The sequence below is a fragment of the Ranitomeya imitator genome, chromosome 2, assembly GCF_032444005.1.
Source record: "Ranitomeya imitator isolate aRanImi1 chromosome 2, aRanImi1.pri, whole genome shotgun sequence".
NCBI lineage: Eukaryota > Metazoa > Chordata > Amphibia > Anura > Dendrobatidae > Ranitomeya > Ranitomeya imitator.
This window is the reverse complement of record NC_091283.1, coordinates 289,820,834-289,847,346: the sequence shown is the minus strand read 5'-3', so window position 1 is coordinate 289,847,346 and position 26,513 is coordinate 289,820,834. Positions and strand designations below refer to the sequence as shown.

At 47.4% G+C, this 26,513-nt stretch overlaps 1 protein-coding gene across 2 annotated transcripts in view; it reads left to right on the top strand.

The window, feature by feature from the left end:
- The first annotated feature begins 2,659 nt into the window (after positions 1 to 2,659).
- LOC138663243 (zinc finger protein 773-like) overlaps positions 2,660 to 26,513 on the top strand; it is a 40,110-nt gene continuing 16,256 nt past the window's right edge. Inside the window, exon 1 of one of the 2 annotated variants that reach the window (XM_069749407.1) lies at positions 2,660 to 2,716. In XM_069749407.1, the coding sequence (XP_069605508.1) occupies positions 2,690 to 2,716 (27 nt within the window). In that variant the 5' untranslated portion in view covers positions 2,660 to 2,689. The remainder of the gene's footprint in view (positions 2,717 to 26,513) is intronic. The other variant, XM_069749408.1, reaches the window with a different exon arrangement.

The following is a 26,513-nucleotide window of genomic DNA, read 5'->3' as shown; positions in this document are numbered from 1 at the left end:
AGCAGAAAACTATCTTCTCTTGTATTAACTGCTTTACATAGTTTTGTATCATCTGCAAATATCGATATTTTACTGTGTAAACCTTCTACCAGATCATTAATGAATATGTTGAAGAGGTATATACTATGTATAAGGGTGATGACAAACATGTATATACTGAGGGGAAAATGAGAGGTGTGAGGTGAAAATGAGGGGTGTGAGGTGAAAATGAAAAGGAGTGAGGGAAAATTGTGGAGTGATCGGAAAATGACAGATGTGAGGTCGAAATGACAAGTGTTAGGGGGGAATGAGAGGAGTGAGGGGGAAAATAAGAGGAGTGAGGGGAAAAATGAGAGATGTGAGGGGGAAAATGAGAGGCGTGATGGGAAAATAAGAGAAGTGAGGTGCTATAACTAACCACAGATATTTACTATGCCCAGGCAACGCCGGGCTCTTCAGCTAGTAAGTAATAAGAATGAATGTCATCCTGGGGTTTACATAGTGAGAAATGGAAGTGCTGACAAAACAAGAATGTGATTGAATCTTGTATGTGACGGCAGTCTATTCGAAGAGGGCGTGTTGGTTCCTGATCGCGGCTGTTCTGGTAACAGGAGGCATAAACCTAGTGAGCATGTATCAGGGTCAAGCTACTATGGTGGAAACTGATAGAACGTGTAGTGAATGGGAGTGAGGGAAAATGAGGGATGTGTTGTAGATGAGGTGAATAAACGATACAAGGAGCGTCGGCTGATCACTCAGGCTACAGAACGGACAATCCATCAGAGGAGCACTCTGGATGCCAGGGACAACGAAAAAACACGGGAACAAACTACACACAGGAATTGGTGGCAGCTGTGTAGTATATAGAGTATATCAGAATATGAAAAGAATAATTACCCAATTTGATATAAACAAACTATGTGTTATTATAGTAGAAATGTATTAAAACTGTATTATAAATAAAGGTGATAAAAAATATGACAAATGTTTGAATGTATTAGAAGTATGTTAAAAAATATTAAAATAATTAAGATCCCAATGAATAGGCCAATAAAATGTATGATGAATATGACAATAAAATGTTATAATAAATAATACAATTAATGAAGTAAAAAAGGTGGTGACAAAAATACATCTGTGATTTCGATGAGTCCATTTGGATTAAGGGTGTTTCGTTTATAAATCCAAAAGATTTCTTTCCGATTTAGTAATTCAATGCGATTCTGACCCTGTGGGGGAATCTCCTCTATGGGGAATATTTTCAGCTGCTTGTCATCTTTATTGTGTTTGGTGGTGCAGTGGCGTGAAAGCACATGATTGAGAAAACCCTATTGAATATTGGAACGGTGTGAGTTCTGCCTTTTGTGGAGGGGTTGGGTCGTCCTTCCCACATGTAAATTCTGACATGAGCATATAATCACATATATAACATAACTGATGGTATATGACATGGGACTTTTGATAGGGAAAATTTCACCTGTAGAATTAAGGGTGAATTCAGAGAGACCATGGCAGATCGTGTGACAACATAGACAATTTTTCAGATTGCATGTAATGACTTTATTTGGAAGACAGGCCACTTTGAGTGAATCTTCCATCATTTTTATCTTTCTTGGTGCTAGAACATTTTTTAATGATGGAGCTCTATTCGAAATGTCAAAAAGGAGGATTGCTAGGTAAAGTTTTTCCCACTCCAGCTGTCTGACATGCTCATGATGCTCCTGCAGAGTACGTGAGTAACTCAATATATCATCCAGATAAACTCCCGCAAATCTATTCACCAGTGAGAAAAACATATAATTTATGAAATTTTCAAAGACTGATGGAGCATTGCTTAATCGGAATGACATCAGCAAATGTTCAATCTGCCCCTCAGGTGTATTGAAGGCGGTCTTCCATTCGTCTCCATGGCATATACGTATAAGGTTATATGCCCCTCTCACGTTGAGTTTGTAAAATCATTTATCTCCAGATATTGGTTAAACAGGACAAGTATAAGGCTACCGTCACACTATCAGTTTTTGGTCAGTATTTTACATCAGTATTTGTAAGCCAAAACCAGGAGGGGGTGATACATCCAGAATTGGTGCATATGTTTCTATTATACTTTTCCTCTTTGTTCCACTCCTGGTTTTAGCTTACAAATACTGATGTAAAATACTGACCAAATACTGATAGTGTAACGGCAGCCTAAGGGGTAAAGAATAGGGATTGTGAACCGAGATTTTATTAATCTCTCTAAAGTCCAAGCATGGACGCCGCCCTCCATCCTTTTAACTAAAAACCCTCACGGTGACTGGAGAGGTGGATGGTCATGTATGAGCCTTAACCGGACTCTGAAAGGGGTTAAATAAGTGAGATTTCGGCATTTTAGCTCCTGGTGTGGAGTCGATAGCACAATCATATGCCGCCATATAGTAGACGTCCGGTAACTGGTAATAATTCCCTCATGTGTGGGGTCTATTTGTCTCCAGAGAAATCACACGTTACATTCCACACACAACACTGTGTAGAAAAGGCGGCGCGGGGTAATTGTGCCAGTAGTGAGGGGCGAATAATGGCGGAAATGTCACTGACTGAGGAGAAGTTTCCATGTAGCGTCTTCACTGCGGATATCATTCCCTGAGGCCCCTGATCATGTGACCACTGACTCCTCCCCTCCTGTGACCTCATCACAGGTCCTGTGCGCACAGAGCAGCCAGAGCCATATATGTGGAGTGCGGCTCTGCAGGTGGAGGTAGGTGCTGGAGATTTCCTATTAGATACATACGACCCAACTATGGAAGACAGGAAGTGAGGAAATGTATTGTTCTCACAGTACAGGGCCCCTTTCTTGGCCCCCACACAGTGTAATGCCCCCAATATGCCCCTATGCCCCTCATGCAGTATATATGATGCCCCCCACACAGTGTAATGCCCCCAATATGCCCCTCATGCAGTATATATGATGCCCCCCACACAGTGTAATGCCCCCAATATGCCCCTCATGCAGTATATATGATGCCCCCCACACTGTATAATGCCCCCAATATGCCCCTGTAATCAGGTGACCGGATACAACACACCGCCAAAAACAATGCGGAAGTAACCAATATATTTATTTCCTGATAATAGGAATTGTGATCACTATGGCAACAGTGAATGATGCAAAACAGGGTGATTATGAGGTGAAATATACAATATTACATATACAATGAATTCTCCGCCTCATTCTCACTGTAATATCAGCCTCTAACCAAATGTTATTTTAGCTACTGACAAGGGTGATTTTCCTGACTCCTATAGTCGACAACACTCTGCTCTGCAAACACCGGCCATAGCAGGGTCTCCTCTTCCTGTTAGGCCATAAGTCCTCCTAACAAAGTCTATCAAGGCTCGCTGGGCCGCCTTCACTTCAACCAGCTTTCACCTTGTCTCTTGTATTACCCTGGACCAACGCCTGTACTGACGTCTGTGCTAAAAGAAATGGCCGGCTCACTCGCGCCTCCTGCTCTTCACTGCAGGCGTATACTACTGAGCGGAATCTCCTCACAGATCATTGGCACATCCGTCTCTTGTACCAGAAGTAATAAGAGCTGGGACTCTGCTCTTGCCTGGCGTAATTTGGACTCTTTGGAGTCTTGACCGCCGCATGTTAGCTTCTCAGGTGTTACAGAACCCCCCAGCACCAAGAATGTTATGCAGTATATGTATGTACTAGATTGTGGCCCGATTCTAACGCATCGGGTATTCTAGAATATACATGTCCCCGTAGTATATGGCCAATGATGATTCCAGAATTCGAGGCAGACTGTGCCCGTCGCTGATTGGTCGAGGCAACCTTTATGACATCATCGTCGCCATGGCAACCATTATGACATCATCGTCGCTGTGCCCGTTGCTGATTGGTCGAGGCCTGGCGGCCTCGACCAATCAGACGTGGGATGTCTACGTCCTTTATGACATCATCGTCGCTGTGCCCGTTGCTGATTGGTCAAGGCCTGGCGGTCTCGACCAATCAGAGATGCGGGGTTTCCAGGACAGACAGACAGAAAGACAGACAGAAAGACAGACAGAAAGACAGACAGACGGAAAAACCCTTAGGCAATTATATATATAGATAATAGTTTCCATGTGAAATGCATCAGTCCACAGGCTGCGCCCCTGGACAAGATATTCTCTTTCTGACCTCCCCCCACCTTTGTAATTCCCACAGTAAATAGGGGCAGGCTCCGGCCCCCAGCGGCTATTGAAATGTAGGTCTGGCCAGCTGTTTTCCTATTGGCCTGCCCTGGGTATCTGTGTTATATATTCTGTGTGCTGTAAATAAAGGGTGTTCTTTTTAGACTGGAAATACGTGGGGTAGCAGTAAGCTTTTATATGCTCTCACGTAACCAAGGAATACCAGCCAGCATCCTTCATTCAGAACCCAGCAAAAGCAGTGTAGACCTCCTGAAACATGGGGTGGTACTGAAAGAGTTACCCCAGCTTGTTAGACCCCGGTGGCAGCCTGGGATGGCAGCAGTGGGATCTGATACTCCTTCTACAGGAGGAAAGGAATGAATGGAAGACAACTACCAGAAGTTAAAGAGGACTACATTAAAAGATCTGGTGGAAGCCCGAGGGGTAATCGCCAGCAACAAAACAAAAGCGGATTTGATAGCAGCCATCATGGAACACGACAGTGCAGCGTCCCCCCCATGTGAACGTGGAGGAGACTGAATTCCAGAGGGAGGTAAAGAACAGACTGGCGTTCTATGGCCCAAACCCTGCAGTAGAGATCATATGAGAGGTGATGGCTGATGTGCGTACTGATCTGAAGGAAAAGATGGCCGAGCGGACCAGAATAGAGCTGGCCAAGATGGAGATGGCAGAGCGGAGAGAGGAGAGTCAGCGAGAAGGGGGAGCTCTGGCTTCCGCCCAGGTACCTTCAACAGTAAGCCACAAAAAGATCCAGTATAATGCCTTCCGACAGTTGGGGGAGGCAGAGGAAGACATTGATGGCTTTCTGCAGGACTTTGAGCGGCAGTGTGACCTTCATCAAGTGAAGCCGGAGGAACGGGTTCAGATTCTGGCCAGCAAGCTGACAGGCCGGGCAGCGGACGCCTATCGCACGGTACCTGATGAGGACTGTATGGACTATGAGCGGATCAAAGAAGTGATCTTGGCCCGGTATGCGCTGACACCAGAGGCATACCGCCAAAAGTTCAGCGGACTTATAAAACGAGTAACCGATTCCCACGCTGAATGGGCCTGTAAATTACGGCGGTCACTGCTACAGTGGGTACAAGGGAGCCAAGCAATCACTAAGGAGGACATCCTCCAGCTCTTCTTGTTAGAACGATTCTTTAATGGACTAAACCCCGAGACACAGGAATGGCTTCGGGACAGGCGGCCAATGACTCTTGAGGAAGCCGCTCGTCTGGCCGATGAACATCATGACGCCAGGAGGCCTCAGTTGTCAGGATCAAAGATGGTCACTAGGGGTCCGCCCATGGACCTGGAGGGCCCCAAACCACTGAAGATTGTAGGGGGACCAGCTAGAAACCCGGCCTACCACAGTTCCCCTGGGGCGCGATGCCACACCTGCCGTCAGCTGGGCCACCTGCAAAGACAATGTCCCAACCGGGCTCAGCATACCCAGTGGCCAAAGGCGGGAACAGCTACCTTTCGCCGGGCCACTGTACACTGCTACCAAGGCGAAGCTGACCCGGCATTGGGGGCTACAACTAACCAAGGGGTGGAAGACATGGAGGAAGTGCTGCATGAAGTAGACCCCGTGCAGGCAGCCCGGGCAGATAATCGACAACAGCATCGACAGGTCGTGTGGGTTAATGGGAAACGCATGCATAGACTAAGAGATTCCGGAGCAACTTTGACCCTTGTGAAGCCTCATCTCGTCCGGGACCAAGAGAAGACGGACCGGACAGTGACAGTCCGTGTAGAAGGGGGAGCCATACATCGACTGCCCACTGCCAGGATTCACCTGAACTGGGGAGTTGGGGATGGCCTTGTTGAGGTCGGCTTGATGGAGGATTTGCCTGCAGACGTTTTGCTGGGAAATGACTTGGGGCCCATGTTGTCTGCCTTCTCGGTTGCCCCTCTGGCTGAGACATATCCTGTGACCACCCGGAGACAAGCTCAAGCTGCGGAGGCAGACTCACACTCAGAGGAGGCCCAGGTAAGACATCCCAGCTCTACACCTATTCCCATAGCCAGACACATTTCTTGGGCCACCCCAGATGAATTTAAGAGGGAGTTACTTGAGGATCCTTCATTGCAGGGATATCGTGGGAAGGCACAGGAGGGGAGAGGGGTACTGGAAGGGGAACAGTTTATATGGAAGCAGGGACTCCTCTACCGGACCACAGAGCAGCACCACACAGGGACGAGCCCAACTATAAAACGACAGCTGGTAGTTCCCAAGAATTATAGGCAGGAGTTACTGCGAATCTCTCATGACATACCCTTGGCCAGGCACTTCGGCGTCAGTCGCACCAGGCATCGTCTGACACAAAACTTCTTTTGGCCGGGGGTAACCTATGATGTTCGTCAATACTGCCAGACCTTTGACAGTTGCCAGCGCATTGGCAAGAGGGGAGATCAATGCAAGGCTAAATTACGCCCCCTCCCCATCGTGGAGGAACCATTTAGCCGAGTAGCAGTCGATCTGATAGGGCCGTTAGCCAAACCCAGTCTGTCAGGGAAAAGGTATATATTGATGGTGGTAGATTATGCCACACGGTATCCAGAGGCGGTTGCGTTACCTAACATACTGGCAGAGACGGTGGCGGCTGCCTTGCTCCAGGTTTTCTCACCAGTTGGATTTCCCCGGGAGATTATCTCAGACCGGGTTACCCAGTTTACAGCAGAGGTGACCAACCAACTGTGGAAGCTGTGCGACGTAAAGTCCATTAGAAGCGCCCCGTACCACCCGCAAACCAATGGGTTGTGTGAACGCTTTAACGGGACGTTAAAACAACTCATTGGGACTTTTACGAGGACCTACAGGGACTGGGAGAAATTCTTGCCTCACCTCCTGTTTGCCTATCGAGAGGTGCCCCAAGAATCCACGGGGTTCTCCCCATTCGAACTGGTATACGGGAGACGGGTAAGGGGACCCCTAGACTTAGTGCTAGAACACTGGGAAGGGGAGGGCACCATAGAAGGGGTACCCATTGTACCCTATGTGCTGGAATTTCGGGACCGCCTACAGGAGCTGACCCAGGCTGTACGTGGGAACATGCAGGTGGCCCAGCGGCGCCAGCACGTATGGTACGATCAGAGGGCCAGAGAGCGCACCTTGGAAATAGGGCAGAAGGTCCTTGTGTTAGGGCCCACTAGGCAGAACAACCTAGTAACTAAAGCGGGGGCACCACATATGGACCGGGGATCCAACCAAGTCTATATAATGCTAAACCAAAGAAACAAGACAAGAAATAGACCATAAATGGGGATCACCCAAGGCAATGGATTGAATATGCAAAAAATATACAATCTTTATTGAAATAATATATAAGGACATACAAAACACCACAAAGAGCACACAAATTTAAAAACATTTAAAAATGGTCACACATAGGACCTATATACATATACACTCGGCTCACAATAGAACCCTCCCCCTTGTACGACACCACCCACACCCTGATAATGATGTTGAGCTAATAGTGTATGCAATATGGGACATCTGCATGAACAGCACCAAACAAATCTTGGGGCAATAATATTGCCCAAAACAAGATGGATACCAGCGACCAAATACCTAACATCAACAGGCTAATTTATGACATGAGTGAACAGATGTATGTGGATGTATTTAACAATATAGGAGCAACATGAACGGAAATCATATCACACCGACATGTGTGCAAAGAATAGATTGGGTTCTAGACCACAATGATGACAGAAAACATTGCCCACTATAATATATAACAATATATGATCACTAGATGGACTATATAGCAGTTCCACTAATCAAAAACCCAAGTGCTGTTAGAGCCCTGAATTCGGGGCTCTAACAGCACTTGGGTTTGCCTACCAGCTTTATGCCATTTGGCTATTGATAGTCCTATATTTCAACAGGTTTTCTATGCGCCTTATCACAGGGGTCTATGGCATGTTATGTTTTAGGTTTTTTTTTGATTAGTGGAACTGCTATATAGTCCATCTAGTGATCATATATTGTTATATATTATAGTGGGCAATGTTTTCTGTTGCTCTTTGTGGTGTTTTGTATGTCCTTATATATTATTTCAATAAAGATTGTATATTTTTTGCATATTCAATCCATTGCCTTGGGTGATCCCCATTTATGGTCTATTTCTTGTCTTGTTTCTTTCACTAGGCAGAACAAGTTCCAAGCTGCATGGCAGGGGCCCTACCAGGTAGTGGGGAAAATAGCCGACACTACCTATAATGTCGCTGATTGTGACGACCCCAGGGTTATCCGCGTGTTCCACGTGAATATGCTGAAGCCCTATCGGGAGCGCCCTGAAGAGGTAGTGGCCATCTGTGCACCTGAAGCAGAGGATTTAGCCGGACTTCCCTTGCCTGATGTCTTAGGGGAGAGGACTCAGTCTAAAACATGGGACCAGGTACACTGGGGTGAAGACTTAGGTCCCCGGGAGAGACAGCAGGCGGAGGAGTTGTTGAGGCAGCGACAGAGGATGTTTTCAGGGAAACACAAGGTTGAGACCCAGGATCAGACCCCCCTGCGACAACCCCCCTTCCGCGTCCCTAAGTCTGTACGACAAGGGATGCGACAAGAGATACAAGAGATGTTGCGTTTAGGGGTCATTGAAGAGTAAGATAGTCCCTGAGCATCCCCCGTAGTGTTAGTGCCCAAGAAGGATGGGACTACACGTTTTGTGTAGACTATCGTAAGCTCAATGAGAAAACAGTGACGGATGCGTATCTCATGCCGCGTGTGGATGACTTGTTAGATCGGATGGCAGGGGCAAAGTATTTGACCACCATCGATCTATGCAAAGACTACTGGCAGATTCCCCTTAGTCCTGATGCTATTCCCAAGTCTGCATTTGTCACCCCGTTTGGCTTATTCCAGTTTCGAGTTATGCCATTCGGGATGAAGACTGCCCCGGTGACCTTCGAGAGGCTGGCTGACCGGCTTCTGGATGGTCTCCAGGACTATGCGTGTGCCTACCTGGATGACGTAGCCATCTACAGTGCGACATGGGAAGAGCATCTAAATCACCTAGAGACAGTATTGGACAGGATCCACAAGGCCGGAATCACCCTGAACCCAAACAAGTGTCACGTGGGCAAAGCAGAGGTTCAGTATTTAGGGCATTGGGTGGGAAGTGGGAAACAGAGACCAGAACCAGCCAAGATTGAGGCCATAGCCAAATGGCCCACCACACGCACTAAAACCCAGGTCATGGCATTTCTAGGGTCAGCGGGGTATTACAGGAAATGTGTTCCCAATTACAGCAGCGTAGCCAAGCCCCTTACTGACCTGACCCGTAAGAACCAACCCCGCCAGGTAACCTGGACCCCAGAGTGTGAGGAAGCCTTCCGCCAGCTAAAGGACTCCCTCACCAATACCCCTGTATTGGCCGCACCCGATCTAACTAAACATTTCCTGGTTCACACAGATGCTTCTATGTTTGGATTGGGGGCAGTACTGAGCCAAGTCGGGCCGGATGGCCAAGAACACCCGGTAGCTTACCTGAGTCGGAAACTACTGCCCCGTGAAGTGAGCTATGCGGCCATCGAGAAGGAGTGCCTGGCGATAGTATGGGCACTCAAAAAGTTACAACCATATTTGTATGGACGACAGTTTTCCCTCCTAACGGACCATAATCCCCTAGTCTGGCTTAATCGGGTCTCCGGAGACAACGCCAGATTTCTGCGGTGGAGTTTAGCCCTACAACCTCTGGACTTCACCATCCACTACAGACCCAGCAAACAAAATGGTAACGCCTATGGACTAAGTCGACAAACGGAACTCGTACCAACCCCATAAACTTCGGTCATCCCCAAACCGATCCGTTAAGGATCAGACTGTGTATGCCGATCGCGTCGCTGAAAAGGGGAGCCGTGTTACAGAGCCCCCCAGCACCAAGAATGTTATGCAGTATATGTATCTATAATAGTTTCCATGTGAAATGCATCAGTCCACAGGCTGCTCCCCTGGACATGATATTCTCTTTCTGACCTCCCCCCACCTTTGTAATTCCCACAGTAAATAGCGGCAGGCTCCGGCCCCCTGCGGCTATTGTAATGTAGGTCTGGCCAGCTGTTTTCCTATTGGCCTGCGCTGGGTATCTGTGTTATATATTCTGTGTGCTGTAAATAAAGGGTGTTCTTTTTAGACTGGAAATACGTGGGGTAGCAGTCAGCTTTTATATGCTCTCATGTAACCAAGGAATACCAGCCAGCATCCTTCATTCAGAACCCAGCAAAAGCAGCGTGGACCTCCTAAAACATGGGGTAGTACTGAAAGAGGTAGACCCCGTTACATCAGGAATTGACATGCAAAGTCTGGACTTCGGGTCTTGACCAGTGCAGGTCTGGTTCTCAGGCCTTGGCTGGCATAGTCTGGACTCTGGGTCTCGTCTGGTGCCACATGGGTACTGCCACCACAACCAGCTGCCTTGGGCACTTTACCATGGCCTAGTACCTCAGAATGTTCACTGGCACCCTGTTCTTTTGCTTGGCACCAAATCTGTTCTGGCTTTGGGGCTATGGCCTTTATAATTACAGGAAACTGTGTCATCAAGGTCACCTGACCTGGTGTACCATCTAAACTCTTTCTTCCTGAAACTTTTTCTCTTCCCATTGATTCCGTAGGGTCCTATCTGGATGGCAGATGGCAGTCTTTTTGTACAAATGCTGCACAGCCCTGGGGATTCATTCTTCTTATGACACATGTTTTTACATCCCTTATGCAGTATATATGATTCCCCTCACACAGTACAAAGTTTCCACAGTACTGGCATGTCTCACACAAAAGATATTTCCAGTTTCATCATAACCCCAAACATAGTATAATCTCGCAGTCACACCATTCTCTCCACACAGTATGTTTCCATAGTACCATCATCCCACCACACACAGTATAATGTTCCCACAGTACCACCATCCTCCTACATAGTATAATGTTCCCACAATAGCAGGTTCACCCACACACACAGTATAATGTTCCCACAGTACCACCATCCTCCTACATATAATAATTTTCCAACAATAGAAGCTAGCCATTCACACAGGATAATGTTTCCACAGGACTGGCATCCCCCTCACACACAGTATAATATTCCCACAGTACTGCCTTCCCTGTTGTGAATTCTGTTGTCAAGCTCCCTCCTGTGGTCATGAATGGTACTTCGGCTGGTTCTGTCCATGGACTTCCTTTGGTGGCTGTGAGTGGAGCAGCTGCTTCTGAGTTTCCTTTCACAGGTGACGAGGTTAATTCGTTAGCTGGCTGCTCTATTTAACTCCACTTAGATCATTGCTCCATGCCAGCTGTCAATGTTCTAGTATTGGTCTAGTTCGCTCCTGGATCGTTCTGGTGACCTGTCTTCTCCAGCAGAAGCTAAGTTCCTGTTTATTTTTCACTTGTTTGCTATTTTTCTGTCCAGCGTGCTATTTTGATTTTTGTCTTGCTTGCTGGAAGCTCTGGGATGCAGAGTGGCGCCTCCGCACCATGAGTCGGTGCGGAGGGTCTTTTTGCGCACTCTGCGTGGTTTTTTGTAGTTTTTTTGTGCTGACCGCAAAGTTACCTTTCCTATCCTCTGTCTGTTCAGTAAGTCGGGCCTCTCTTTGCTAAAATCTATTTCATCTCTATGTTTGTGATTTTCATCTTAACTCACAGTCATTATATGTGGGGGGCTGCCTTTTCCTTTGGGGAATTTCTCTGAGGCAAGGTAGGTTTTATTTTTCTATCTTTAGGGCTAGCTAGTTCTGAGGCTGTGACGAGTTGCATAGGGAGCGTTAGGAGCAATCCACGGCTATTTCTAGTGTGTGTGATAGGATTAGGGATTGCGGTCAGCAGAGTTCCCACTTCCCAGAGCTTGTCCTGTATTATTGTAGCTATCAGGTCTTTCCGTGTGGTCTTAACCACCAGGTCCATTATTGTCCTAACCACCAGGTCATAACAGTACAGCTGGCCCAAAGTATTAATGCATCTCAATAGAGGGATAAGAGAAGTTCTGAGACCAATTTTTTTTCTTTGCAGTGTGTTTTGTCTCTCTTTTCCCCTTTACCTCTGGGTGGTTCAGGACACAGGTGTAGATATGGACAGGTCTGTCCTCTTGGATGGATGATCTCACTGCAAGGGTACAAAACATTCAAGATTTTGTGGTTCAGAATCCGATGTTAGAGCCTAGAATTCCAATTCCTGATTTGTTTTTTTGGGGATAGATCTAAGTTTCTGAATTTCAAAAATAATTGTAAATTGTTTCTTGCTTTGAAACCTCGCTCCTCAGGTGACCCTGTTCAACAAGTAAAGATCATTATTTCTTTGTTACATGGCGACCCTCAAGACTGGGCATTTTCCCTTGCGCCAGGAGTTCCGGCATTGCGTGATGTTGATGCGTTTTTTCAGGCGCTTGGATTGCTTTATGATGAACCAAATTCAGTGGATCAGGCAGAGAAAATCTTGCTGGCTCTGTGTCAGGGTCAGGATGAGGTAGAGATATATTGTCAGAAGTTTAGGAAGTGGTCTGTACTCACTCAGTGGAATGAGTGTGCCCTGGCAGCAATTTTCAGAAAGGGTCTCTCTGAAGCCCTTAAGGATGTCATGGTTGGATTTCCCATGCCTGCTGGTCTGAATGAGTCTATGTCTTTGGCCGTTCAGATCGATCGACGCTTGCGTGAGCGTAAAGCTGTGCACCATTTGGCGGTACTATCTGAGCATGGGCCTGAGCCCATAGGGAGTGTCAGGAGCGCTCCACGGCTATTTTTAGTGTGGTGTGATAGGATTAGGGATTGCGGTCAGCAGAGTTCCCACGTCTCAGAGCTCGTCCCATGTTATTAGTAACTATCAGGTCATTTTGTGTGCTCTTAACCACCAGGTCCATTGTTGTCCTAACCACCAGGTCAGAACAGGTAATTTTGTCTGCCATCTCCCCTGATTTGCGGCGGGTGCTGCAAAAATTTCAGGCTGATAGACCTGACCGTTGCCCAGCGGAGAATCTGTTTGTCCCTGATAAATGGACTAGTAGAGTTATCTCTGAGGTTCATTGTTCGGTGTTGGCTGGTCATCCTGGAATCTTTGGTACCAGAGATTTGGTGGCTAGATCCTTCTGGTGGCCGTCTTTGTCACGGGATGTGCGTTCTTTTGTGCAGTCCTGTGGGACTTGTGCTCGGGCTAAGCCCTGCTGTTCTCGTGCCAGTGGGTTGCTTTTGCCCTTGCCGGTCCCGAAGAGGCCCTGGACGCATATTTCTATGGATTTTATTTCGGATCTCCCTGTCTCTCAAAAGATGTCGGTCATTTAGGTGGTTTGTGATCGCTTCTCTAAGATGGTCCATTTGGTACCCTTGTCTAAATTGCCTTCCTCCTCTGATTTGGTGCCATTGTTTTTCCAGCATGTGGTTCGTTTACACGGCATTCCGGAGAACATCGTTTCGGACAGAGGTTCCCAGTTTGTTTCGAGGTTTTGGCGATCTTTTTGTGCTAGGATGGGCATTGATTTGTCTTTTTCCTCGGCTTTCCATCCTCAGACAAATGGCCAAACCGAACGAACTAATCAGACTTTGGAAACATCTAAATTGCCTTCCTCCTCTGATTTGGTGCCATTGTTTTTCCAGCATGTGGTTCGTTTACATGGCATTCCGGAGAACATCGTTTCGGACAGAGGTTCCCAGTTTGTTTCGAGGTTTTGGCGATCTTTTTGTGCTAGGATGGGCATTGATTTGTCTTTTTCCTCGGCTTTCCATCCTCAGACAAATGGCCAAACCGAACGAACTAATCAGACTTTGGAAACATATCTGAGATGCTTTGTTTCTGCTGATCAGGATGATTGGGTGTCCTTTTTGCCTTTGGCTGAGTTCGCCCTTAATAATCGGGCCAGCTCGGCTACTTTGGTTTCGCCGTTTTTCTGCAATTCTGGTTTCCATCCTCGTTTCTCTTCAGGGCAGGTTGAGTCTTCGGACTGTCCTAGTGTAGATACTGTGGTGGATAGGTTGCAGCAGATTTGGACTCATGTGGTGGACAATTTGACATTGTCCCAGGAGAAGGCTCAACGTTTCGCTAACTGGCGGCGCTGTGTGGGTCCCCGACTTCGTGTTGGGGATTTGGTTTGGTTGTCGTCTCATTATATTCCTATGAAGGTTTCCTCTCCTAAGTTTAAGCCTCGTTTCATTGGTCCGTATAAGATTTCTGAGGTTCTCAATCCTGCATCATTTCGTTTGACCCTTCCTGCTTCTTTTGCCATCCATAATGTGTTCCATAGGTCGTTATTGCGGAGATACATGGCGCCTGTGGTTCCATCCGTTGATCCTCCTGCACCGTGTTGGTTGAGGGGGAGTTGGAGTATGTGGTGGAGAAGATTTTGGATTCTCGTATTTCGAGACGGAAACTCCAGTACCTGGTCAAGTGCAAGGGTTATGGTCAGGAAGATAATTCCTGGGTTTTTGCCTCTGATGTTCATGCTGCCGATCTGGTTCGTGCCTTTCATTTGGCTTGTCCTGGTCGGCCTGGGGGCTCTGGTGAGGGTTCGGTGACCCCTCCTCAAGGGGGGGTACTGTTGTGAATTCTGTTGTCAAGCTCCCTCCTGTGGTCATGAATGGTACTTCGGCTGGTTCTGTCCATGGACTTCCTTTAGTGGCTGTGAGTGGAGCTGCTGCTTCTGAGTTTCCTTTCACAGGTGACGAGGTTAATTCGTTAGCTGGCTGCTCTATTTAACTCCACTTAGATCATTGCTCCATGCCAGCTGTCAATGTTCTAGTATTGGTCTAGTTCGCTCCTGGATCGTTCTGGTGACCTGTCTTCTCCAGCAGAAGCTAAGTTCCTGTTTATTTTTCACTTGTTTGCTATTTTTCTGTCCAGCGTGCTATTTTGATTTTTGTCTTGCTTGCTGGAAGCTCTGGGATGCAGAGTGGCGCCTCCGCACTGTGAGTCGGTGCGGAGGGTCTTTTTGCGCACTCTGCGTGGTTTTTTGTAGTTTTTTGTGCTGACCGCAAAGTTACCTTTCCTATCCTCTGTCTGTTCAGTAAGTCGGGCCTCTCTTTGCTAAAATCTATTTCATCTCTGTGTTTGTGATTTTCATCTTAACTCACAGTCATTATATGTGGGGGGCTGCCTTTTCCTTTGGGTAATTTCTCTGAGGCAAGGTAGGCTTTATTTTTCTATCTTTAGGGCTAGCTAGTTCTGAGGCTGTGACGAGTTGCATAGGGAGCGTTAGGAGCAATCCACGGCTATTTCTAGTGTGCGATAGGATTAGGGATTGCGGTCAGCAGAGTTCCCACTTCCCAGAGCTTGTCCTGTATTATTGTAGCTATCAGGTCTTTCCGTGTGCTCTTAACCACCAGGTCCATTATTGTCCTAACCACCAGGTCATAACACTTCCCCCATTTTCTAATGTTCCCAGAGTACTGCCCTCTACATGCACAATTTGGTACCATCCACCCCACCGACAAACTCACAGCTACACAATGTTCCAAATTATTATGCAAATTGGATTTAAGTGTCATAAAAATTTAATTGTTTTGTTTTTCAAATAAACTCGTGGATGGCATTGTGTCTCAGGGCTCAATGGATCACTGAAATCAATCTTAAACACGTGATAATTAGTTTTCCAGGTGATTCAAATTAAATCCCAGCCCCTGAGGAAGCCATTGCGAAACGTGCGTCGGGGCATGTGGCTACAGATGGGCATCAATATGGGTGAGACTACTTACAATATGTATGACCCTTTAGTGTTTAGGTGGTGCATTTTGTATGACAGGTCACTGACCGAAGAACAGTGAGAAATCTCTATGTTACTATTGTATACTTACAGTGGGGCAAAAATGTATTTAGTCAGTCAGCAATAGTGCAAGTTCCACCACTTAAAAAGATGAGAGGCGTCTGTAATTTACATCATAGGTAGACCTCAACTATGGGAGACAAACTGAGAAAAAAAAAATCCAGAAAATCACATTGTCTGTTTTTTTAACAATTTATTTGCATATTATGGTGGAAAATAAGTATTTGGTCAGAAACAAACAATCAAGATTTCTGGCTCTCACAGACCTGTAACTTCTTCTTTAAGAGTCTCCTCTTTCCTCCACTCATTACCTGTAGTAATGGCACCTGTTTAAACTTGTTGTCAGTATAAAAAGACACCTGTGCACACCCTCAAACAGTCTGACTCCAAACTCCTCTATGGTGAAGACCAAAGAGCTGTCAAAGGACACCAGAAACAAAATTGTAGCCCTGCACCAGGCTGGGAAGACTGAATCTGCAATAGCCAACCAGCTTGGAGTGAAGAAATCAACAGTGGGAGCAATAATTAGAAAATGGAAGACATACAAGACCACTGATAATCTCCCTCGATCTGGGGCTCCACGCAAAATCCCACCCCGTGGGGTCAGAATGATCACAAGAACGGTGAGCAAAAATCCCAGAACCACGCGGGGGGACCTTGTGAATGAACTGCAGAGAGCTGGGACCAATGTAACAAGGCCTACCATAAGTAACACACTACGCCACCATGGACTCAGATCCTGCAGTGCCAGACGTGTCCCACTGCTTAAACCAGTACATGTCCGGGCCCGTCTGAAGTTTGCTAGAGAGCATTTGGATGATCCAGAGGAGTTTTGGGAGAATGTCCTATGGTCTGATGAAACCAAACTGGAACTGTTTGGTAGAAACACAACTTGTCGTGTTTGGAGGAAAAAGAATACTGAGTTGCATCCATCAAACACCATACCTACTGTAAAGCATGGTGGTGGAAACATCATGCTTTGGGGCTGTTTCTCTGCAAAGGGGCCAGGACGACTGATCTGGGTACATGAAAGAATGAATGGGGCCATGTATCGTGAGATTTTGAGTGCAAACCTCCTTCCATCAGCAAGGGCATTGAAGATGAAACGTGGCTGGGTCTTTCAACATGACAATGATCCAAAGCACACCGCCAGGGCATCGAAGGAGTGGCTTCGTAAGAAGCATTTCAAGGTCCTGGAGTGGCCTAGCCAGTCTCCAGATCTCAACCCTATAGAAAACCTTTGGAGGGAGTTGAAAGTCCGTGTTGCCAAGCAAAGAGCCAAAAACATCACTGCTCTAGAGGAGATCTGCATGGAGGAATGGGCCAACATACCAACAACAGTGTGTGGCAACCTTGTGAAGACTTACAGAAAACGTTTGACCTCTGTCACTGCCAACAAAGGATATATTACAAAGTATTGAGATGAAATTTTGTTTCTGACCAAATACTTATTTTCCACCATAATATGCAAATAAATTGTTAAAAAAAACAGACAATGTGATTTTCTGGATTTTTTTTTCTCAGTTTGTCTCCCATAGTTGAGGTCTACCTATGATGTAAATTACAGACGCCTCTCATCTTTTTAAGTGGTGGAACTTGCACTATTGCTGACTGACTAAATACTTTTTTGCCCCACTGTACCTCTAGGACACTTAGGATTTGGACAACCTTATATCTCTGGAGTATATTCACTGGTACTTTAGTTTCGATGGATATTTTGATTGGGGATATTGCTGATGATTATGTATTACTTTTGCCCATGAGTATGTCTTGTCTGTAGCAATTATACTGTTGTGAATTCCGCTCTTGGGCTCCCTCCGGTGTTGTAAGTGGCACTTTTGTGAGTTCTGCTCTTGGGCTCCCTCTTGTGGTTTCTAGTGGTATGGCTGCTCCTTGGAGTTAGCTGTCTTCACCTGCTTCCACCTGATCGTCGTTTCTGCTCGTGCCACTTGTAAATGGTTTCTGGTTGGATTCACATCTCTTTGGATTTCCCTGTTATCCTGACCAGTTCAGCTAAGCTAAGTTCTTGCTTGCGCTTTTCTGTCCACAGATTGTGGACTTATCTGTTCTGTGTTTTCTATGTTTGTCCAGCTTATCAGTATGAATTAATTCTGTCTTGCTGGAAGCTCTGGGAAGCAGATTTACCCTCCACACCTTTCGTCAGGTGTGGAGTTTTTATTAAACTCTGCGTGGATTTTTGTAGTGTTTTATACTGACCGCACAGTATTCCATCCTGTCCTATCTATATAGCGAGACTGGCCTCCTGTGCTCATTCTGGTTTCATTCTGTGTATGTCTTTTCCCTCTCCACTCACAGTCATTATTTGTGGGGGGCTAATCTATCCTTTGGGGATTTTCTCTGAGGCAAGATAGTTTTCCTGCTTCCATCTTTAGGGGTAGTTAGCTCTTAGGCTGTGACAAGATGTCTAGGGAGTGACAGGTACAGTGGGGCAAAAAAGTATTTAGTCAGTCAGGAATAGTGCAAGTTCCACCACTTAAAAAGATGAGAGGCGTCTGTAATTTACATCATAGGTAGACCTCAACTATGGGAGACAAACTGAGAAAAAAAAATCCAGAAAATCACATTGTCTGTTTTTTTAACATTTTATTTGCATATTATGGTGGAAAATAAGTATTTGGTCAGAAACAAAATTTCATCTCAATACTTTGTAATATATCCTTTGTTGGCAATGACAGAGGTCAAACGTTTTCTGTAAGTCTTCACAAGATTGCCACACACTGTTGTTGGTATGTTGGCCCATTCCTCCATGCAGATCTCCTCTAGAGCAGTGATGTTTTTGGCTTTTCGCTTGGCAACACGGACTTTCAACTCCCTCCAAAGGTTTTCTATAGGGTTGAGATCTGGAGACTGGCTAGGCCACTCCAGGACCTTGAAATGCTTCTTACGAAGCCACTCCTTCGTTGCCCTGGCGGTGTGCTTTGGATCATCGTCATGTTGAAAGACCCAACCACGTTTCATCTTCAATGCCCTTGCTGATGGAAGGAGGTTTGCACTCAAAATCTCACGATACATGGCCCCATTCATTCTTTCATGTACCCGGATCAGTCGTCCTGGCCCCTTTGCAGAGAAACAGCCCCAAAGCATGATGTTTCCACCACCATGCTTTACAGTAGGTATGGTGTTTGATGGATGCAACTCAGTATTCTTTTTCCTCCAAACACGACAAGTTGTGTTTCTACCAAACAGTTCCAGTTTGGTTTCATCAGACCATAGGACATTCTACCAAAACTCCTCTGGATCATCCAAATGCTCTCTAGCAAACTTCAGACTGGCCCGAACATGTACTGGCTTAAGCAGTGGGACACGTCTGGCACTGCAGGATCTGAGTCCATGGTGGCGTAGTGTGTTACTTATGGTAGGCCTTGTTACATTGGTCCCAGCTCTCTGCAGTTCATTCACTAGGTCCCCCCGCGTGGTTCTGGGATTTTTGCTCACCGTTCTTGTGATCATTCTGACCCCACGGGGTGGGATTTTGCGTGGAGCCCCAGATCGAGGGAGATTATCAGTGGTCTTGTATGTCTTCCATTTTCTAATTATTGCTCCCACTGTTGATTTCTTCACTCCAAGCTGGTTGGCTATTGCAGATTCAGTCTTCCCAGCCTGGTGCAGGGCTATAATTTTGTTTCTGGTGTCCTTTGACAGCTCTTTGGTCTTCACCACAGTGGAGTTTGGAGTCAGACTGTTTGAGGGTGTGCACAGCTGTCTTTTTATACTGATAACAAGTTTAAACAGGTGCCATTACTACAAGTAATGAGTGGAGGAAAGAGGAGACTCTTAAAGAAGAAGTTACAGGTCTGTGAGAGCCAGAAATCTTGATTGTTTGTTTCTGACCAAATACTTATTTTCCACCATAATATGCAAATAAAATGTTAAAAAAACAGACAATGTGATTTTCTGGATTTTTTTTTCTCAGTTTGTCTCCCATAGTTGAGGTCTACCTATGATGTAAATTACAGACGCCTCTCATCTTTTTAAGTGGTGGAACTTGCACTATTGCTGACTGACTAAATACTTTTTTGCCCCACTGTACATCCCACGGCTGCTTCTAGTGTGGTGTTGAGCTTAGGGACTGCGGTCAGTACAGATACCACTTCCTTCAGAGCTCGTTCCATGTTGCTCCTAAACCACCGCATCATAACATATACATCTTGACATCTGTGGCCATATTCAAATAGCTCTGTTTATACATATTTATAACTGAATGACTTCTGTTTCTACTCATTTTTTGCAATAAAAGAATACAATTTTATTTTAATAAAAAAAAACTTTTTATTTGATTATTTGGTAGTGTTTTTGCATCATGTTTTGGTGGTTGAATGTTGTTCGGGAGCTCTGCAGGGTTGTACCCATATGTATACGGGTTGCTTTAATCCCAAATTCTTATGATGGTATCTGTTAGGGGTCGAGTTTCTGCCTCTGCACTGGGGGAATCTCGGGCCATTTCCGCTGAGGTCTCCCATTCTTCTCCTGCCGCAGTGGAGCCTGCTCAGTGGAGACGTCGATCCCAGCGTCTCGCTCAGTCTGACTCTGTGCTAAGAGTTACTGCTGCATTTCCTGCTTCTACTATTGAAGTCAGTGCTGGGCAGCGGCGAGCAGACGCTTCAGGGGCTAATTCCTGCTTTTCACGTTCTGAGCATGTCCAGGGTAAGATCTCTCAGTGGTGATCGAGGGTCACATGATCAGATACTGCAGCTAAGGTCCTTGTAGGTGCTAGGACTAAATCCTGCTTTGCACTCTGAGCATGCCCAGGGCAAGATCTCTCAGTGGAGATCTAGGGTCACATGCTCAGGTACTGCAGCAACTCCATTGGTCCTTCTTTGAAAGGTCCTAAATGTGCTGCAACTATTTAAGGCCCGCATGGCCGCACGGCCATGTGCTAGTATTGTCTATTGTTATGTGCTTTGCGCCAGTGTGGTCACATGTGAGTGTGTTCAGGGACCCGGCTGAAATAAGCCCCTAGAATGCTGGCTCCTCCGGCGAGGAGTTTTGTTTACATGCGTGACCACTGACTGCGCTTTGGGCAGTTAGCCTGTGCCTCTGTGGAGTCTAACAGGGCACAGTGCTTCTCTTTCATGGCTACTCGGTGAATTAACTGAGTTAGTCTATACAGCCATATAGTTCCGCCGTTTGCTAGCAGCAGGTACTCCTGCACGGTGGACCCCGGGCTGCGAACGCACCAATATCAATAAAAACATCTCTATTTACTCGGTGCGTTCCGCTAGCCCTAACAGAATACTAGCGTCAGGGTCTGGCTAGTAAATGGCGGACATTCAGCAATCTTTGCGGTATATCCAGCAGCTGGAGGGTAGGTTGGTGGCTCTCGAGAGCTCAACCTCAGCTGTGGATGTTACCGCAGTTGCTGTACAGGCTGCTAGCGTGGCTGCAGCAACCTTGTCCACTGCCACCCCTGTTCCGACATTATTTCGCCTCCCGCTGCCATAAAAATTTTCTAGAGATAGCAAGTCGTGTTGGGGATTCGTGAGTCAGTGCTCTATTCACCTCGAGCTCATGGCTGCACATTTTCCTACAGAGCGGGCTAAGGTGGGATTTATTGTGTCTCTCTTGTCGGACAGGGTGTTGGAGTGGGCTACGCTGTTGTGGGAGCGTGGTGATCATGTGGTGCAGAGTGCTCCGCTGTTCCTGAGCACTCTGAAAAAGGTCTTTTTAGGACCCCAAGTCACCCATGACACAGCGCTCCAACTACTGGCATTAACTCAGGGTGAGTCCTTGGTCAGCCATTTTTTCCGTCCGCTTCCGTACTTCAGCTTCCGAGCTGGAGTGGTCGGATGAAGCCCTTATCACCATATTTTGGAGGGGCCTGGCTGACCATGTTAAGGACGCTCTGGCCTCTAGGGAGATTCCTGCCACACTGGAGGAGTTAATAACTGTCTCTACTCGAATTGACCTCTGTTTTAACGAGCGGAGGTTAGAGCGAGCCCAGTGTAGGCAGAGGTTTCGGCTGGCTCCCACCTTCGCCAAACCTCTGGAATCTCCGGTCCAGGTTCCTGAGTCACATGAGGCCTTGGAAGTGTCACGAGCGGGATCTAAGTCCTGGACCACTTGTGCACTCAAGGTCTGTCATGTTTGCCAGCAGTCAGGACATCTTGCCACCAGATGTTCCCAGCAGTCGAGGAAACGTCAGTGTCTAGTGGTAGTAGGTGGAGGTACACTAGACACGGCAACGTTTGCCTCCAAATTGTCCTTTAAAGGGACAATTACTATAGGCTCATCCTCCCACTCGGTAGAGCTCTGCGTGGATTCTGGGGCGGAGGGCAATTTTATGTCTTCTGCCTTTGCCTAACGGCACGCAATACCCCTTGTAATGCTAGCTCAACCAGTAACAGTACGAGTGGTGAATAGGTCGACACTACCCTCACAGATAACACACCAGACCATCCCTTTTACTCTGTCCATGTGGCCATCCCATCAGTAGATTATATCTCTACTCGTTATTCCTGAAGGAATTGATGAGGTCCTGTTGGGGATACCTTGACTACGGTACCACTCTCCTCATATCGAGTGGTCCTCAGGCAGAATTCTGGGATGGGGTGAATCTTGTGGGGGTAGGTGCCAGAGGGAGTGCGTTCAGGTTGCTACTACAGAGGTACCCGCAGATCTATCCTCTCTCCCCAAGCAATCAAGCAATATTGGTCTTATGCAGACGTGTTCTCCAAAAAGGCGGCGGAGACCCTTCCGCCCCATCGCCCTTATGAATGTCCTATTGATCTCTTGCCTGGTGCTGAGCCTCCCCGGGGTCGAGTTTATCCGTTATCTCTCCCGGAGACGGAGTCAATGTCTCAGTACATTCAAGAGAATCTGGCAAGAGGGTTCATCAGGAAGTCAGTGTCACCTGCAGGGGCTGGGTTCTTCTTCGTGCAGAAGAAGAATGGAGAACTGCGTCCATGCATAGACTACAGGGGTCTTAACGCCATCACTGTTAAGAATAAGTATCCTTTGCCCCTGATATCTGAGCTCTTCGATAGGCTTCGGGGAGCAAGGGTGTTTACTAAACTAGATCTGCGGGGTGCTTACAACCTGATTCGCATCATTGAGGGGGACGAATGGAAGACGGCTTTTAACACGAGGGATGGGCACTATGAATATCTGGTGATGCCCTTCGGGCTCTGTAATGCCCCAGCTGTTTTCCAAGACTTTGTGAATGACATCTTCCGGGATATGCTTTCCACTTTGGTCGTAGTCTATCTGGATGATATTCTCATCTACTCTCCAGATATTGACTCCCACCAGAGAGATGTATGCAAAGTAGGGTTGAGCGAAACGGATCGGCCATTTTCAGAAGTCGCCGACTTTTGGCAAAGTCAGGTTTCATGAAACCCGACCCGACCCCTGTGTGGGGTCAGCCATGAGGTCGGCGATCTTCTGAATCTGATATCGGAATTCCGATACCGAGTTCCGATATGTTTGCAATATCGGAAATCGGTATCGGAATCCATATTTAAGTGTAAAAATAAAGAATTAAAATAAAAAATATTGCTATACTCACCCTCTGACGCGCCCTGGTGCTCACCGGCAGCCTTCCTTCCTAAGAATCAGCGCTTGAAGGACCTTCGGTGATGTCGCGGCTTGTGATTGGTCGCGTGAGCGGTCACATGGGCGGTCGCGCAACCAATCACAAGCCGCGACGTCATCTAAGGTCCTTCACGCGCTGATTCTAAGGAAGGAAGGCTGCCGGTGAGAACCAGGGCGCGTCCAAGGGTGAGTATAGCAATATTTTTTATTTTAATTCTTTATTTTACACTTAAATATGGATCCCAGGGCCTGAAGGAGAGTTTCCTCTCCTTCAGACCCTGGGAACCATTGGAAACCCAATGCACTGCATTGGGTTTCGTGTTTCGGCCGACCCCGACCCCGACTTTTTTATAGGATCGGCCGATTTCACTCGACCCGACTTTTGAAAAAGTCGGGTTTCATGAAACCTGACCTGATCCTATAAAAGTAAAAGTCGCTCAACTCTATTGCAAAGTCTTCGACCTCCTACCTTTCCTCGGCTATATAATCTCCGCCCAGGGATTGGCTTTGGATCCTGCCAAACTACAGGCTGTGATGGACTGGCAAGAACCCCATTCTGTTAAAGCGGTGCAGCGCTTTATGGGGTTCATAAATTATTATCGCCAATTCATTCCGCACTTCTCATCTTTGGTAGCTCCCTTGGTTGCTCTCACCAAGAAGGGGGCAAATCCCAAATTGTGGTCTGAGGAGGTCTCCAAGGCCTTTGTCTCCATAAATCACACATCGCTAGCGCTCCCATCCTACATCGCCCCGATGTAGATAAGCCATTTGTCATGGAGGTGGATGCCTCTTCTGTTGGTGCTGGAGCAGTCCTCTTCCAAAAGGATGCTCAAGGTCGGAAGTATCCTTGCTTCCTCTTTTCTAAGACCTTTTCAACAGCAGAGAGGAATTATTCCATCGGGGACAGGGAGTTGCTAGCCATGAAGTTGGCTTTTTCGGAGTGGAGACATCTTTTGGAGAGAGCTCGTTTTCCCTTCCAGGTCTTCACAGATCATATACATTTGGTTTACCTGCAAACAGCCCAGCAGTTAAATTCTCGCCAGGCCAGATGGTCCTTGTTCTTCTCCCGGTTTCATTTCACCCTTCATTTTCTTTCTGGAGAGAAGAACATTCATGCCGATGCTCTCTCTCGCTCCGTTGTGTCATCTGTGGTAGAGGAAGAGGAGCCTCGGCTTATTGTCCCCACCGAGAGCCTGAGAACTGTGGCCCCGATTTCGCTAGAGTCTGTGCCTCCGAGCAAGACTTTTGTACCACCCAGTTTGCGACCGGAGGTTCTCTGTTGGGCACACTCATCCAGGGTGGGTGGACATTTTGGTTCCAAAAGGACATCTGAGTTACTGGCGAGGACATACTGGTGGCCGCATATGGCTCGTGATGTCGCAGACTATGTTCGGGCGTGTGTCTCTTGCGCCAAGAACAAGTCCCCTTGGCAATGGCCAGCTGGTTTGCTTTATCCTCTGCCGGTGGCAGACAGGCCCTGGGAGATGGTCGGGATGGACTTTGTGGTGGGCTTACCCAAGTCTAGTAGTTGCACCATTATCTGGGTGATCACCGACCATTTTTCCAAAATGGTTCATTTGGTGCCTCTTCCACGGCTACCATCTGCACGGGTTCTGGCAGCCTTGTTCATCAAACACATCTTTCGCTTACACAGTATGCCGGACAAGATTGTCAGTGACCGGGGTCCCCAGTTTGCGTCTCGATTCTGAATGGAGCTTTGTCATCTACTCAATATTGAGTTAAATCTCTCTTCGCTTATCCTCCCAAGACGAATGGGTTGGTTGAGAGAGCCAACCAGACTCTGGTCACTTATTTGCGACATTTTGTTTCTGCTAGGCAGGATGACTGGGCATCCTTGTTACTGTGGGCAGAGTTTGCCCTTAACAGCGCTGTAGCCGACTCCACCGGTCAGACTCCTTTCCTCCTTAACTACGGCCAGCATCCGCGGGTTCCTGTACCTATGCCCGTGTCCTCTGCTGACTCCAGGGTGGCAGACTGGGCAGTGGAGGCACGAGACATTTGGGACCGCACTCAGGATGCCATCCGGGCCTCCAAGGAGAGAATGAGGTCCTCCGCCGATGCACATCGGCGCCCTGCCCCGACCTTTGCTCCTGGCGACTTAGTGTGGCTCTCCGCTCGTAACATCAGGCTGCGTGTTGAGTCCACTAAGTTTGCTCCTCGCTATTTGGGTCCCTTCAAGGTCCTCGAACAGGTTAATCCTGTGGTCTACCGTCTAGCCCTTCCTCCACGCCTAGGTATCACCGACACCTTTCATGTGTCCCTCCTTAAGCCCTTATACATGTCCCGGTTTTCTGAGTCATCTGCCGGGACATCGGGTTCGTCTACGGACGATTACGAGTTGAACGCTATTTTGGGGTGCAAGGTGGTTTGTGGCAAAAAAAATTATTTGGTGGACTGGAGGGTTTACGGTCCTGAGGATAGATCCTGGGAGCCTGCTGAGCACATTCGGGCTCCGCAGCTCATTGCTGCCTTCGAACGTAGCGAGGCCCAAGGAGGGGGGCCCTAGGAGGGGGGTAATGTTAGGGGTCGAGTTCCTGCCTCTGCACAGGGGGAATCTCGGGCAATCTCCGCTGAGGTCTCCCGTTCTTCTCCTGCCGCAGTGGAGCCTGCTCAGCGGAGACGTCGATCCCAGCGTCTAGCTCAGTCTGACTCCGTGCTAAGAGTTACTGCTGCATTTCCTGCTTCTGCCATTGAATTCAGTGCTGGGCAGCGGCGAGCAGATGCTTCTGGGGCTAAGTCCTGCTTTTCACGTTCGGAGCATGCCCAGGGTAAGATCTCTCAGCGGAGATCGAGGGTCACATGATCAGATACTGCAGCTAAGGTCCTTGTAGGTGCTAGGACTAAATCCTGCTTTGCACTCTGAGCATGCACAGGGCAAGATCTCTCAGTGGAGATCTAGGGTCACATGCTCAGGTACTGCAGCAACTCCATTGGTCCTTCTTTGAAAGGTCCTAAACATGCTGCAACTATTTAAGGCCCGCATGCCCGCACGGCCATGCGCTAGTATTGTCTATTGTTATGTGCTTTGCGCCAGTGTGGTCACATGTG